Source organism: Scyliorhinus torazame, chromosome 6 (genome assembly GCF_047496885.1).
Source record: "Scyliorhinus torazame isolate Kashiwa2021f chromosome 6, sScyTor2.1, whole genome shotgun sequence".
Classification (NCBI taxonomy): Eukaryota; Metazoa; Chordata; class Chondrichthyes; order Carcharhiniformes; family Scyliorhinidae; genus Scyliorhinus; species Scyliorhinus torazame.
Window position 1 is genome coordinate 208,128,626 of NC_092712.1, and position 16,659 is coordinate 208,145,284.

At 47.6% G+C, this 16,659-nt stretch overlaps 1 protein-coding gene across 8 annotated transcripts in view; it reads right to left on the reverse strand.

The window, feature by feature from the left end:
- The window catches only part of slc4a7 (solute carrier family 4 member 7), a 271,390-nt gene that overhangs the window by 151,285 nt on the left and 103,446 nt on the right, over window positions 1–16,659 (reverse strand). For all 8 annotated transcript variants that reach the window (XM_072509348.1, XM_072509347.1, XM_072509344.1 and 5 more), the window contains exon 4: window positions 2,504–2,642. In XM_072509348.1, the coding sequence (XP_072365449.1) occupies window positions 2,504–2,642 (139 nt within the window). The remainder of the gene's footprint in view (window positions 1–2,503; window positions 2,643–16,659) is intronic.

Consider the following 16,659-nt stretch of genomic DNA (forward strand, 5'->3'; position numbering starts at 1 on the left):
ACCCTAAAGTCCAATGCCTTGTACAGTTGCAACAACAGTTCTTTACCTTTATACTCTATTCCTTTAGCTATAAAATGGCAACATTCCATTCACTTTCTTTATTACCTGCTGTACATGCATGTTAGTTTTCTGCGACTCGTGCCCGAGGACACCCAGATCCCTCTGCACCTGAGCACCCTGAAGTCTCTCCCCATTTAGATAATAAGTTGCCTTTCAATTTTTCTGACCAAAATGGATGACCTCACACTTAGCCACATTAAACTCCATCTGCCACATTTTGGGCAACTCACCTGACCTATCTATATCTCTTTGTAAGATTATTTCCTCCTTGCAACTAACTGTCCCACCTATTTTAGTGCCATCTGCAAATTTGGCTATAGAACCTTCTATCCCTATATCCAAGTCATTAATATAGATTGTAAATAGTTGAGGCCCCCAAGGACCGAATCCTGTGGCACCCCACTAGTTACACCTTGCCATCCAGAAAAAGACCCATTTATCCCGACTCTGTCTTCTGTCTGTCCATCAGCCAGTCTTTTATCCAAGCTAATGAATTACCCCTAACCTCATGTGATCTAATTTTGTGTATTAACCTTCTGTGCAGCATCTTGTCAAACGCCTTCCAGAAATCCAGATATACTACATCTATCTATAGGATCCCCATTATCCACTTGGCTGGGTCTTTGAAGAACTGTAACAAATGAGTCAAACATGATATACCCTTCATGAAACAATGCTGACTCTGACGGATTGAGTTTTGACTTTCCAAATGTCCTGATATTACTTCCTTAATAATGGATTCTAACAATTTTCCAACAACAGATGTTAAACTAACTGGTCTGTAATTTCCTACATTCTACCTCCCTCCCTTTTTAAATAAGGGCGTTAAATTATTATTTTTCCAATCCACTGGAACCTTTCCCATGTCCAGGGAATTTTGGAATATTATAACCAATGGATCCACTATCTCCGCTGCCACTTTCTTTATCACCCTAGGATGTAGGCCATCAGGTCCTGGGACGTGTCTGCCTTCAATCCCAATAGTTTAAGTACTATTTCCCTATTGTGCCCCACTGCAGAACTACTGTTGGAGGACCTAAAGATTACTCCCCAGGGACATATTCCTTTTGCTATTTCTTATTTCCACTGAGACTGATTACACATCTTGATCTCCAGGGCTTATATCATTTTACATTACAGCACTGATCCCTTTCCTCACCAGCAAAGCTACATCACCTCCTTTTCCTTTCAGTCTATCTTTCCAAAATACCGAGTACCGTTGTATATTTATTCTCAGACCTGGGTCTCTTTGTAACCATGTTTGTCTCTATTTGCAGCGTTAACTCATTAATTTTGTTTTGAATGCTTTGTGTATTTAGATACAAAGCTTTTAAATTTGTTCTATTGTCAAATTTCCAGGCTCAAGACATTCACCCATCCTGTCCCTCACCTTTATTTTCTGGTAACCATCCGCCACATTGTTAACCCGCACTCCTACCTCGTCCTTTAGTTTTAATTTTCTCATTTTCCCTGCAACTGAACCCTTCCCCCACCACTTAAAGCCCTATCTCTACTTGTGTAGAGAAAAGTCAAAATTGTTTCAGGAAGACACATCTAGCTATACAAGACTGGAACAAAGTTTATCCAGGAGCAGCTTAGGTAAACCCGCTCTGAGCCAAAGTCCATAGCATTCCAGGGCATGGCTCACACTTGATCAACAAGTCTCGTTCATTCATGCAAAATTATGCCTATCTTGAACAAGAAGCTGGGAGTTTTCCCACTGAGTTCTAGATTATCTGCAAACAAAAATAATGAGTAAAAAAGACTGTCTTTGGAGGGCAACACGGAGTCTTTTAATTTCTGTCTTAATTAATAACTTTAAAATTTAATGGTAATCCCTTTAAATCAGAACTTGCTTTTAGTTACCGCTGTTCTCCAGGGAGAAAAAGCAGTAAAACTGTGACGTGAATCTATTCATCCAGGAAGGCAATATATATTTTGGATGGCAACTAAAAAAATGCTTTGGGGTCATCAAAATTACATATAAACCAAAGTGCTGAAGTTACTCAAGAAAATTACTAGAATAGAACTAATTAAATTCCTACGAAAGAAAAAATTCACAAAGTTTTAAAATTACTTTCTAGGTCTTTCAAATCATCGACTGCAACTTAAAATGCCGTTTTTCCAAAAAGAAAAGTTAATTTATAAGATGAGCAAAATTAATAAAACTTCCAAATTCGCAGAATTGCAAAATCAGGCTTGCCAATCACCAGGAGAAAATTATTAGTGGTAGTTTATTCAAAATCTAAATGAGCATCTTTTCGTGACAGGTAAATATCCTTCCTTTGTATACCATGTACAGTTATAAGAGATATTATTCTGTACATTGGGGAACACATTCACTGTGAAACAGTAGTGTATAAGAATGTAAGAATCCTCCAAGGGTAACCAGGAATTGAAATGAAATAAAATAAACCCCTGCTATTGCAATATTAGCACTTACCGGGCTGTTTCTTTCCACTCACAATCGTCTCCATCACGGAAGCAAAGTTCATCCAGTTCTGTAAATAGATCGTGAGGCATGTGCTCTTCATCATCATCCTCTATCCCCAGGATAAACTGGACACGTTGAGATGGGGTATCTGCATTTTTTAAAGATTAGGTTAAAAATCAGGTTTAACTACTACATTCATTCAACTAACTCGGGTGTTACTATTTTAAAACTGAACCAGCTCTTCTACATTTTAATAATGCACATCTAGTTCACATTTTGCTCCACAGATATAAACCTCCTTTAAAAAATTAGAATAGATTGTCGCTCGACACTTGTAAGAATTCCGGTCACAGAAATAAAACAGTTTTGGCAACTATGTTGTCATCATAAAGTTTTCAAAATATTCTAAATGCATACCCTGGAAGTGGTTATAAACAAATTGGTTTGTTCCCTATACAGGAGATGAATAAAATTTATTGTACAATGGATATTTTTTTTAAAAAAAATTTTAGATGCATACTCTCAACATTACAAGTTGCCTTGAGTCATAAAGAATTTAATAATGGAAGGTCAACAAAAACTGCAACAGAGGTTCCTCGACCTCTTGTATTTTATTAACCAGCCATCAGAAATTGTGTCTCTATTTACATCTCCATCGGTGGGTCATGTGTAACTGCAAGTGAACCAAATCATACTGCATACTAAAGACAAGAGAACACAAAAATTACTGGATGAATAGGTCATTTTACACTTCATTCATGCATTGTGCTAATTTAAAAGGCAACTTCAAATCTGGAATCTTGCTGTCCAGCTGGTACAGTTTTACTTTAGAGGGCTGACTAGCAATAGAAACAAGCAGACTTACAATCAATTGTGTCTTAAGATTGCACTTATATTCTAAAATACTGCATCCTAAAGTGGAATTATACTATTGGTTGGTATTGGTGAGATTATTTAATCCAACAATGTTCTTTGCTTTACTATGTCAATGGCAAGTGATTGTGTATTAACTAGATTTTTCATATGTGCTATTTATGCAAAAGAGTAAGTCTAATCTTTCCACATTTTCAGGGGATTTTTATGAACAATGTTATTGTATTGGGAGTATATCTGATGAAATCTCATTGTGTTTGAACTCGATGCAGGTGATCAACAATATTTGCTATTTTCCCTCATTTGCATACCAAGTATTTGACCTGTTTCTTGCATTACCTTGCATATTGCTGATATAAAAAGGGAATGTTATTTTGATGCAAGTTTCACTACTAAAGCGGAGACAAAAAAGATCCATAATAGAAAGAAAATGGCTGCTGCTGCCCAAAGATTAAATAATTTCTGGGATATTTGTTTGTTCATTGCTCTTGTAGATAACAAGCCAGGCAAGTGGAATTAATTTTTTTTAAATTAAAAAGTGTTCACATGTAGAGCCACTATGCACCAAAACCTTTAGTCATCACAAAAAAGGTCTAGGTTGCATAAACACAACCACGAAGGAGGTAAATAGATTTCAGTTTGAAAAGATTAGCTGAACACCGAGTTTGGGGATGTGTTAAACTATACCAGAGATAGATTAGTCTGTGGTTTAAGTAGTTCAACATTACAAGTTGCCTTGAGTCATACAGAATTTAATAATGGAAGGTCAACAAAAACTGCAACAGAGGTTCCTCGACCTCTTGTATTTTATTAACCAGCTATCAGAAATTGTGTCTCTATTTACATCTCTACAGAGGGGCTCTTACAGGACCTCCACAACGGGCACTCGAAGTTTCCAAAACCAAGATGTTGGCCTGCAGTTACGTCTGGTAGCCCAGAATAGGTGCCGGCATTGAGAAATTGGCACAGCATTGTATGCTTGTGCCAAGAGCATAAGGTGCCACCAGCGACACCTCTCCTCCTGTGGGAAAGGCCGGGTCAACCCAGGTGTCACCTCCACCTTGACTTTGTGGGACCGTTCCAGGACTCCATGTTCCTCGTCATAGTTGACACCCACTCCATGTGAATGGAGGTACACCAGAATCAAGCATCTACCGCGAAAGCTGCGGTTGAACGTCTGCACCAGACATTCCGCATTTAAGGTGCTAGTTTCATTGGCCTTCACCAATGCGGAGTTCGGCTCATTTATGCACTCAAACAGGATTCACCACGTGGCACCGCACCCTACCACCCGGCCTCAAAAGGGTGAGCCGAGCGGGCGGTCCAAACATTCAAACAAGGAATGGGGAGGGTGGCACGGTAGGGCAGTGGTTAGCACTGTTGCCGGACAGCACTGAGAACCCGGGTTCGATCCCGGCCCTGGGTAACTATCCATGTGAAGTTTGCACATTCTCTCCACGTCTGTGTGGGTCTCACCCCCACAAACCAAAGATGTGCAGGTTAGATGGATTGGCCATGCTAAATTGCCCCTTAATTGGAAAAAAAAATAACTGGAAACTCTAAAAAAAAAAAAATTTAAAAGCAAGGAATGAGGAAACAGACCTTGGGATCTTTGTAACACGGTTGGCCCAATCCTTTTTCTGCAATCGGACCACGCCACACACCACGACAGGGGTCGCGCCATCCGGGTTGCTAGTGGGATACCACCTCCGCATTCAGTTGAGCCTGGTACCCCCAGACATTGGCTGGAAGGTTCGCTGCAGCCAGGACAGGTGTAAAGTACGCCCCTGTGAAGTTTCTCCCAAAGTGACTCAATACATGTCCAGAATTTCAGCAACGGTGCCGCATGGATCCCGGGTGTGATACGGTCACAGGCTGGACTAGTCTCATACAAGGTACGTACACAGGCCGCGGATCAAACAGACACGTGGACTACCTCTGCAGCCGCGTCCCTGATCTGCTGCATATGCTGCTACCGCCACTGCCCCTGGCCCAATCAACCATAGAGCCTTAAGACGACGAGATGGCAGACGCGGATCCATCCGACCCCGACGTGGAACTTCAGCCACTGGCAGAAACCACCGAGCCAGTTCCTGGTGCCACATCGACCGCATCAGCTCCACCCAGGCATCCCACGGGGAAATGTCAATCCCCTGTGTGGCATACACCTCCAGATCCAGCACAGACGATGCCCGAGCACCTACCCGGGCAAAGAGAAAGGGCTGGGGAGACATAAAAGAAACAACACAGGAGGGGGGGGGGCAAACCCCCCCTAGCCGCAAGGAAAATACAGCCGAAGCCGACGGGGGAAGAAAACAAAGAGGGGGGAAAACACCCCCCTCAGACCAACCAGGAGGGGCACGAGGGGGGGGGGGGGGGGGGGGGGGGGTGGGTGGGAGGGGAGCAGGGAGGGGCAGGCTGGGTGGTGGGTGGAAGGGGCCACCGCCGAGCCAGATGGCAGCAGACTGTATACAGGAAAAACCCAAGGGATACAGTGATAAAAAAGATTTGATCCATTCACATTTGTGGCAAATTTTAACGTCACTATTAACCCTGTACTGTGTACAGGGCGGTACACTCTACCCCTGATTGAGGGCCTATTCCCTGGTTGGTTGGAGGCCAACACTTCAGTAAAGTGGGCAGCACAGCAGCATAGTGGTTAGTGCTGTAGCTTCACAGCGTCAGGGTCCTAGGTTCGATTCCCTGCTGGGTCACTGTCTGTGCGGAGTCTGTACTTTCTCCTCGTGTCTGCGTGGGTTTTCTCCGGGTGCTCCGGTTTCCTCCCACAGTCCAAAGATGTGCAGGTTAGGTAGATTGGCCATGATAAATTGCCCTTAGTGTCCAAAACAGTTAGGAGGGGTTATTGGGTTAAGGGGATAGGGTTGAAATAGGCTTAAGTGGGTCGTTGCAGACACGATGGGCTGAATGGCCTCATTCTGCACAGTATGTTCTATGTTCTAAAAGCAACCTCTGTTAAGCATATCTTCAAATGAATGTGAATCAGGGTTCACAACAGCTCTTGATGATTGTGACACACACTGGGTTATTTTGATACAAAAGATTACCATTTGACAACACTTCAGCGCCAGTGTTATTCCAACGAGTTATGGACCAAACCTTAAGCAATTAGACAGAGTCTAGTGTTACCTGGATGACATCTTGGTTACTGGGAAGAATAATGAACAACATCTCTACAACCTAGATGCCAAACTCCAAAGATGAGAAGATTATAGATTAAGAGTCCAAAAAGACAATTGGGAAATTTTCCAAACTTCAATTGAATATCTGAGTCATGTCATGGATGCATAAGTCACCTTCGAAGGTCAAAGCCATTACCAAGGCACGCAAACCTCAATGTCAAGCAACTTTGATCTTTCGCAGGCGTACCAAATTACTACAAAAGGTTTGTCCCGAATCTGGCAACCACTCTAAAACCCTTGCCCAATCAACTGTGTCAAAATAAAGAGTGGAAATGGGGGGATTAATGTGAGGAGAGTATTCGTGCAAGTAAAAGAGGCGCTACCCAAAGACGTCCTGACACATTTTGACCTAACTTTACCCCTGCAATTGGCATGTGATGCATCACCTTATGGGGCTGGAGCGGTGGTTTCCCACAGGCTGTACACAGGTGAAGAGAAGCCGATAGCCATTGCATCGAGAACCTTGAATAAAGTGGAAACCAATTAAGGGCAGATAGAGAAAGAAGTCCGAGGAATCATTTTTAGAATAAAAGGGTTTTACCAACTCCTGCATTGGAGGAAATTCACTTTATTGATGGACCATTATCCACTAACAACAATTTTTGACCTCATACTGGGCTTCCATTACTGACAGCAAGCAAATTGCAGAGGTGGGCACTGCTCTTGTCAGCACAACATACACAATCAAGTATAGTCAGTCATACCTTCATGGGATCGCAGATGGACTCCCCCGACTACACTTACCAAATAGTTAATCGATAGGCAGTTAGTGTGGAAATATTTTCTACTTCGAGAAAGTAGATAACACACTTGAAACTGCAGGACAGGCGAAGATGCATACCAGAAGTGATCCTGTACTGTCAGAGGTTATGGACATGGTGCTTTGGATATGCCTTTGAGGCAAAACTTCAGAAGCAAATCCGAAGTTAAAGTTATATTCCACCCAACAACTTGAGTTATCCTTAAGGCTGGTTGTCTCCTCTGGGGAATGTGTCATCATTCCACCACTATTAAGAAAATGTGTATTAAACCAATCACACAAAGGCCACTATGGTATTGCAAAGATAAAGATACCCAGGAGCTGTTTTTGATGGCCAGGTTAAGGTGCCGAAATCGAGGAGAAGGCAGGAATGTGTTCGTCTTGTGCAAAAGTGAGGAACCTGCTGCCATTAGCTCCATTGCACCTGTGGGAATGGCCAGAGGAGGCCTGCAACGGGTACATGTTGATTTCACCAGACCATTGGAAGGGTGCATGTTTCTCATTCTCGTCGATGCTCACTCGAAATGGCCTAAAGTTGCCATCATGAAGTCAACTTCATTCGAGAGAACAATTGAGAGATTTGGTGAAATCTTCAGCAGGTTCGGTTACCCTGAACAAATGAAGAGCGATAATCAACCACAGTTGGTATCTCAAGAGTCCATAAACTACAGGAAAGAGAACAAATTCAACACATCCAGTCCGCTCCTGATCACCCTGTGCTAAATGGGTTCGCAAAACATTTTGTCCATATGATGAAACATTCATTAAAGGTAACCAGAGAACAAGGTTCATTGACTAAACGTTTGAGTCAATTCCTGCTGACTTAGAGATACGGTGCACTCAACAACCCAATTTTCTGTGGCATTGGTATGTTTAAACGCCAACTATGTATAACATTTAATTGGCTAAAACCACCCAAGACAAAATAAATTGTCGAGAAAAAGTAGCAGGATCAGTTCATACAACGGGAGAACAAGACAAAACGTTGCGTTTTTCACCAGAGTCTTGAAATTCTGGTAAAGAATTATACCACAAGTGAATTCTTGCCACCACCTTAGCAGAGAAATGTCTACTACACAAGTGCAAGACGACGTAATATGGAGAAGGCATAGGGATCAATTTATGGCGCAAGAACCAATCCGTTAGAGGCAGAACTGACTGAGCCCAAATCCAGCAGTACCAAGAGACGTCCTGGACCTTCCCAAGAACGTGGCAATAACCGAACCAATTGGGGAAGACAGCATCTCAAGCGCGAATCAAACGAGTCAACCTCAGATCACTACGTCGATTCCGGTTACGATAAATCACTGACGGTGCTCACACCAAGCCAAAGACACCAGAGGTTGCAGCAAGTACTAAAAAGCAGATGCCAGAGGTTCACCGACAACCACACAGAGTGACGACCTCTGGAATGTCTTGCGTATTGACTGTTGTTGTTGATTGATTGTATATGTTGCCAATTGATTGTTATGTTATACTGTTTATTGTGTCAGGGGCCTTTGATTTAAACGGAGATGAAATGTTCTGTATTCATAGTGTTCTTAGTGTTTCCTCAAAGCAGCCTTGCAGCACACTTGAGAACAAGGCACAGGCAAACGGGCAGTTTAACATCGCAGCCTGTTAACATCTTCTAAAAAAGCTCTACGTTTTGGTTGAACCTCCAAAGCCTGCAGACTCAATCTTGAAACCACCACAGACAGTCAGGCAACGCACTTGAGATGGACATACATTTGGACAGTATTAACACTGCACTTTAAACCCTTCATTCTCTCACCTTAACTGTCTCCACCATCCCCAACCAAGGCATTTCCCATATCGCTCCTCCATGCACCAGGCTCCAATTTCCGATATCATTTGGATCCATCCTCCACTCCCCCACCACTACTAACTCACCGTTGCCAAGTCCACAACGCCATGCAAGTTGCCAATCTCCTGCTCCCCTCCCTTATGATGTAGAATTCAACAAGAAAAAACCTTAGACACAACTGCATAAAGCAGACAGGTGCAAGCCACCTTTAAACAAACATGAATCAACTGCAACAAGATTCTCGTGCATTGACTTTATCTTGAAGGCAAGACTTGATTTAAAAAACATGCGAATAAGCACCCTATCTAATTAAGTCATCCCACGTGCTACGTTTCACATTCTTGCAGACTCCATAAAATTCCCCCAATGTTTCGTGCCCAGCTGGATCAAGTCTTGGGGAATGAAGTGGGTCGTGTGGAGAATGTCACAGTCAGGAAACACTTCTGGAAGAGTGATCGTAGCACTGCAGATTTAGATCGGTTTTGGAGATGGACAAAGAGGAATCTAGAATATAACTGCCTAATTGGGGGGGGGGGGGGGGAAATTTGAGCAGACTAAGGGAGATCCAGGCAGAAGTGAATTTATAAGTACGGTTGCAAAAGGCAGAAATGTAAAAGAGCAATGGACAACCTTCAAAAAGATGCTTGAGGTATAGTCTAGATTCATTTTTACAAAGGGGCAAAATAAAGGAGACAACCCAAAGCCAGAGCTCCCTTGATGATCAACTAGATAGAGTAAACAAAGCAGAAAGAAGAGTAGTATGACAAATATCAGACTGATGGGGGAATCTGAATGTATCCATAAAATAGGGAGAAATGAAAAAGAAAATGAGAGCAAAAAGACTGTACAAGAATGTATTGGATTCCTCCTATGTTAGTCACCAATGGTCTTCCTTAGCCAAGTTAACAGACTTGTTGGCAGAACAGTGGTGGGGCTGATTATGGGTCAAAATAGAGGTCTATTGGTAGACTGAACGTACAGTTGAGGTAGAAAAAATATTACTTTATATTGTAAGTAGTAAGTTTCATAATTTAAACCAGTATATCATGGTGCAGACACACACTGATGGACACACAGTGGGACCAATCAACACACACAACACCGCAGTCAATCACCAGTTAGAGCACACGCACTATAAAGACAGGGGGCATCAGAGTTCCCGCTCATTCGAGCTGCAGTTAGCTAGGAGGACAGAGCTCACAGCCTGCAACACAGACATTCACCATGTGCTGAGTGCATCAACTGATTAGGACACGGCAAAGGTCTTTAGTTAAAGCTAGTATCGAGTTAACCCACAGTCAGAGTATGTTAAACAGTTAATGATTCAATAAAATAGTGTTGCACTATTTCAAGTGTTGGTGACCCGTATGTGTTCCACGGATCCAGACCACCCAACACATCAGTAAGTAATAGTATTTTGCCAAAAGTATGTTAAACAAGGTGTTTCTAGGACACTGAATGAAGGGAACAAAAAGTGGAGGCACTAGAAAGGCTGGCACCACATAGTGATTGGATGTGATGCACCCTACATTGCTAAGGGAAGCAAGGGTTTAAAAGAAAAGATAGGAATAAAGTTGGCATTGTCAGCCAATGGTTTAACATTAGTTGTGGGGAAGCTGGCCATCCATGCAGTGGCACTATCGGACTGCCACTCCACTCCTCGTTAAAATAAAATCCAGCAGCTGCTTTTCCACCTGTCCTTCCAATTCCAGCTAGATGAGAACTATTCAGTGCAGCACGTTCCAGAGAGCAGAAGAGTTGGAAGCAAAGGTCTTTGACCTTTGAGAAGCCAGGGAGATGGCAAGTGTGTACGGTTGTAAGCTAAGTGAGTAGGATTTATTTTGGGAGGGAATAATGTGTGGATGGGACAAGTCAGTGGAGGGTTGGGTGGTTAGTGGAGGGGGGCAGGTGTGGGATATTGGTCTGGTGGTCCATGGGGAGGGTGATAGGTTAATGGTCTGTTGGTCAGTGGGGGTGAGGGGGAGGGGTGTTGTTAGTCAGTCAGTGGGACAGAGGGCAGGGGAGGAGTCAGTATTATAGTTAGCCAGGAGTTAGAAGTGGTTTTAATTCTTCTAAACTTTCCTGCGTAACTATTCTGCTAAGACAGTCAGAATCATTGTGTTTGTGAGTTACATCGTAATTTTGGATGGATCTGTTTGCAGGGCAATTGTCTAACAGAAGTTTGAACTTCCTGAGCAATTGTCATGTAACCTTTATGCCCCAGAGCTCAGAAGTTAAGGATCAAAAATCTGGAACAAAATGGTCAGTTATATATGCATAGATTAACAAGACAGCCACACATTTTAGTTACAGGGAAGTCCTGTTTCTCTGCAGCAGGTAACATATTAGCTTAGAGGGAGGATTGAATCGCTAACAGAAAGCAGAGCTGGGATAAATGGGTAATTTCCAGGTTGGCAAGCTTTAGTTCGTTGAGTGCCACAGGGATCAGTGTTGAGTCTCAACTATTTACGATCTATATCAATGACTTGTCATGAAAACATACCAGAGAAATTACAATATGTTCTGTGGGTATGTTCTGGTTAGAAACCATGAGAATTTGTGAGTAAGATAATTAGGGCAGGACAGAGTGACTGTGTGAATCTAACCAGTGCATCTGATATGTTAATGAGTCTAGCAACACGGCAAAATGGGCGGCACGGTAGCACAGTGGGTAGCACTGTTGCTTCACAACGCCAGGGTCCCAGGTTCGATTCCTGCTTGGGTCACTGTCGGTGCGGAGTCTGCACGTTCTCCCCGTGTCTGCGTGGGTTTCCTCCGGGTGCTCCGGTTTCCTCCAACAAATCTCGAAAGACGTGCTGATGGGTAATTTGGACATTCTGAATTTTCTCTCCGTGTACCTGAACAGGCGTTGGAATGTGGCGACTAGGAGCTTTTCACAGTAACTTCAATGCCGTGTTAATGTAGGCCTACTTGTGACAATAAAGATTATTATAAACAGGTGTGAACCAATTTGGTAAGAATGGATACAGAACAGGTTAGATCAGAAGAGGTTGTTGGGATTCAAAGAATAAGATATGCAAAGTGTGAAGGAAAGGTGTCATAGATCATGGCATTTACAGTGCAGAAGGAGGCCATTCAGCCCATCGACTCTGCACCGGCCCTTGAAAAGAGCAAGCTACCTAAGCCCACACCTCCACCTGATCCCCATAACCCAGTAACCTGACCTAACCTTGTTGGACACTAACGGCAATTTAGCATGGCCAATCCACCAAACCTGCACATCTTTGGACTGTGGTAAGAAACTGGAGCACCCGGAGGAAACCCACGCAGACACGGGGAGAAAGTGCAAACTCCGCACAGACAGTTACCCAAGCCGGGTATCGAACCTGGGACACTGAAGCTGTGAAGCCCGAATGGTGAGAGAGGGCTCGCGGTAGCGCCAGACCGGGCGGAGAGAGCGGTAGCGCCAGTCCGGGCGGAGAGAGCGGTAGCGCCAGGCCGGGCGGAGAGAGCGGTAGCGCCAGGCCGGGCGGAGAGAGCGGTAGCGCCAGGCCGGGCGGAGAGAGCGGTAGCGCCAGGCCGGGCGGAGAGAGCAGTAGCGCCAGGCCGGGCGGAGAGAGCGGTAGCGCCAGGCCGGGCGGAGAGAGCGGTAGCGCCAGGCCGGGCGGAGAGAGCGGTAGAGCCAGGCCGGGCGGAGAGAGCGGTAGCGCCAGAACGGGCGGAGAGAGCGGTAGCGCCAGAACGGGCGGAGAGAGCGGTAGCGCCAGACCGGGCGGAGAGAGCGGTAGCGCCAGACCGGGCGGAGAGAGCGGTAGCGCCAGACCGGGCGGAGAGAGCGGTAGCGCCAGACCGGGCGGAGAGAGCGGTAGCGCCAGACCGGGCGGAGAGAGCGGTAGCGCCAGACCGGGCGGAGAGAGCGGTAGCGCCAGACCGGGCGGAGAGAGCGGTAGCGCCAGACCGGGCGGAGAGAGCGGTAGCGCCAGACCGGGCGGAGAGAGCGGTAGCGCCAGACCGGGCGGAGAGAGCGGTAGCGCCAGACCGGGCGGAGAGAGCGGTAGCGCCAGACCGGGCGGAGAGAGCGGTAGCGCCAGACCGGGCGGAGAGAGCGGTAGCGCCAGACCGGGCGGAGAGAGCGGTAGCGCCAGAACGGGCGGAGAGAGTGGTAGCGCCAGACGGGCAGAGAGGGGCAGCTCCAGACGGGCAGCGAGAGGGGCATCGCCAGACGGGCAGCGAGAGGGGCAGCGCGTGCTCGAGATGGGCGGAGAGAGGGAAACCACGAGACGAGCGGAGAGAGGGGGAGCGCGATTCGGGCAGAGAGAGGGGCAGCGCGAAGGCGAGACTGGCAGAGAGGGGGGGCAGCGAGAGGGCAAGGCAGGTGGAGAGAGGGGAAGCGCGAGACAGGCGGGGAGAGGGGAAGCGCAAGACGGGCGGAGAGAGCGGTAGCGCCAGACCGGGCGGAGAGAGCGGTAGCGCCAGGCCGGGCGGAGAGAGCGGTAGCGCCAGAACGGGCGGAGAGAGCGGTAGCGCCAGAACGGGCGGAGAGAGCGGTAGCGCCAGAACGGGCGGAGAGAGCGGTAGCGCCAGAACGGGCAGAGAGAGTGGTAGCGCCAGACGGGCAGAGAGGGGCAGCGCCAGACGGGCAGAGAGAGGGTCATCGCCAGACGGGCAGAGAGAGGGGCAGCGCGTGCTGGAGATGGGCGGAGAGAGGGAAACCACGAGACGGGCAGAGAGAGGTGGAGCGCGATTCGGGCAGAGAGAGGGGCAGCGCGAAGGCGAGACTGGCAGAGAGAGGTGGCAGCGAGAGGGCAAGACTGGCAGAGAGAGGGGGAGCGCGAGGGCGAGACAGGTGGAGAGAGGGGAAGCGCGAGACAGGCGGGGAGAGGGGAAGCGCAAGACGGGCGGAGAGAGCGGTAGCGCCAGACCGGGCGGAGAGAGCGGTAGCGCCAGACCGGGCGGAGAGAGCGGTAGCGCCAGAACGGGCGGAGAGAGTGGTAGCGCCAGACGGGCAGAGAGAGGGGCAGCGCCAGACGGGCAGAGATAGGGGCAGCACCAGACGGGCAGAGAGAGGGGCAGCGCCAAACGGGCAGAGGGGCAGCGCCAGACGGGCAGAGAGAGGGGCAGCGCCAGACGGGCAGAGGGAGGGGCAGCGCGTGCTCGAGATGGGCGGAGAGAGGGAAACCACGAGACGGGCGGAGAGAGGGGGAGCGCGATTCGGGCAGAGAGAGGGGCAGCGCGAAGGCGAGACTGGCAGAGAGAGGGGGCAGCGAGAGGGCAAGACGGGCAGAGAGAGGGGGAGCGCGAGGGCGAGACAGGAGGAGAGAGGGGAAGCGCGAGACAGGCGGAGAGAGGGGAAGCGCAAGACGGGCGGAGAGAGGGAAACGCGAGACGGGCGGAGAGAGGGGAAGTGCAAGACGGGCGGAGAGAGGGGAAGCGCGAGCCAGGAAGCACGAGACGGACGGAGAGAGGGGAAGCACGAGACGGGCAAAGAGAGGGGGAGCACGAGCACTAGGCGGTCGGAGAGAGGGGGAACACGAGCACAAGACGGGCGGAGAGAGGGGGAACACGAGCACAAGACGGGCGGAGAGAGGGGGAACACGGGCGCAAGATGGACGGAGAGAGGGGGAACACGAGCGCAAGACGGGCGGAGAGAGGGGGAACACGAGCGCAAGACTGGCAGAGAGAGGGGGAACACGAGCGCAAGACTGGCAGAGAGAGGGGGAACACGAGCGCAAGACTGGCAGAGAGAGGGGGAACACGAGCGCAAGATAGGCGGAGAGAGGGTTAGCGCTAGCACCGGACAGGCAGAGAGAGGGGGAACACGAGCGCAAGACGGGCGGAGAGGGGGGGAGCGCGATCGTCGGACGGAGAGAGGGGTGCGCGAGCGCTGGACGGAGAGAGGGGGAACGCGAGCGTGAGCCGAGCAGATCGAGAGACGGGCTGAGAGGGGGACTGCGTGCGAGAGACGGCTGAGAGAAAGAGAGCACGAGCAAAAGGTGAACAGCCACATATGCTGATGCAGTTGTACATTATACATTAAGCAAAGACGGATACTCGAAATTATGGAGTTATCTTTATGATCCACAGATTTTAGACCTAAACATTTTAATTCTAGAACAGAAATGTAAAAATATCTCATTTAAAAAATATCCCCATAAATAAGTCAAAGCAGGGAGAATCAAAATCAAATTAAAATCTGCACTCAAAAGGATATAAAATTTAGATTCAACATCAGCTAGGAAGTGTATTTTATGGGCAGTATCAACAAATATATTCTAAAATAAGGTGATGTTACTGGCATTGAGCCATGCACAATTGGAAACATATACCCTATTCGGAATTTAGCCTGCCCTAGATTTTGAAGGTGAATTAGCAAACATGAGAAATGGGACCCTCATCAGTTACTAAGAAACATCACGGCTAAAGATGGGGGTCAACAAACTGGGTGAAAGTTATTCCAGGCTTACTGACTCTGCCAAATAACACCAACACTATGTAGAGTGAACATACAGTTCAATTTCTCTCCTAATAGATGCTGTCAGACCTGCTGAGTTTTCTCAACATACTCTGTTCTTCTTATTGAACATACAGTAGGTAGCATGAGGAAAATAGCAATCTAATATTCCTTTTCAACTAAAAATTATTTGAGTTGATCTACAGTAGACAATCACTACAATCTACATACTTTTATCTGAAATATTACCGGTCGACTTCTCTGTTCCTGAGACTAAGTGTTGGCGCGGGGCAGGATTTGTGGTCTTCTGGAACAGCAAAACTGGCGCCGCACCTGGACCGATTCAGTGACTGTGGAGGGGCTAACACCGGCGTCACGTAGAACATGACCGATTCTATTGAAAAACAGTGTCTGATTCGCCGGGTGGGTGATTGACACTCAGGAGGCTGACAAGCTGCAGCCGCATATACACACTGCACTCCCCACACACACTCATCCCATCCAACAAAATGGCACTGGTTGCGCTGGAGCGCACCCATCCTGTTGATGGGTTGGCTGGAGCCAGAGGGCACTTAAGGGGGTGGCCTAGGGATGCACCCATATGATCCGTAGCACTAAGTTCACAGTGGGAAGTCGGCAGTATGCGCAGCTGCATGGCTGCCTTGCAGGCTGTGGCAATGGTGTTCCATACCCGTCCACCCCGCCCCACAGCCCACCTCCTGGCCACCCCCCACTCCTTCCCCCAGCCCTGGCAGAAGCCCCCAGCCACAGGCACAACTGTCAGCACACTATGGCGATAATGGACACTTTCCATATACCCGCTCTCCCCTTCAGCAGCCATGGCGCCTGTTTCACGATTTTTGAAAGCACAAGGGAATCTCGCCATCAAATTCCCCCGGGTGGAGACAGAGAATCGCACAGGCCCCAGAGAATACCGATCAAGCCCACTAATGAGAAGCACACTGCGTTTATTGTATGTGTGTATAGTACGTGCAGGATGGAATTTATTGACGCCGCTGTCGAGGCACCAGAGAATTGCAATTTGGCGTGAACTCGGTGCCCACCACAATTTCGGTGTCAAAACCGATTGTCCGCCCAATCGCCTTTCCCGAT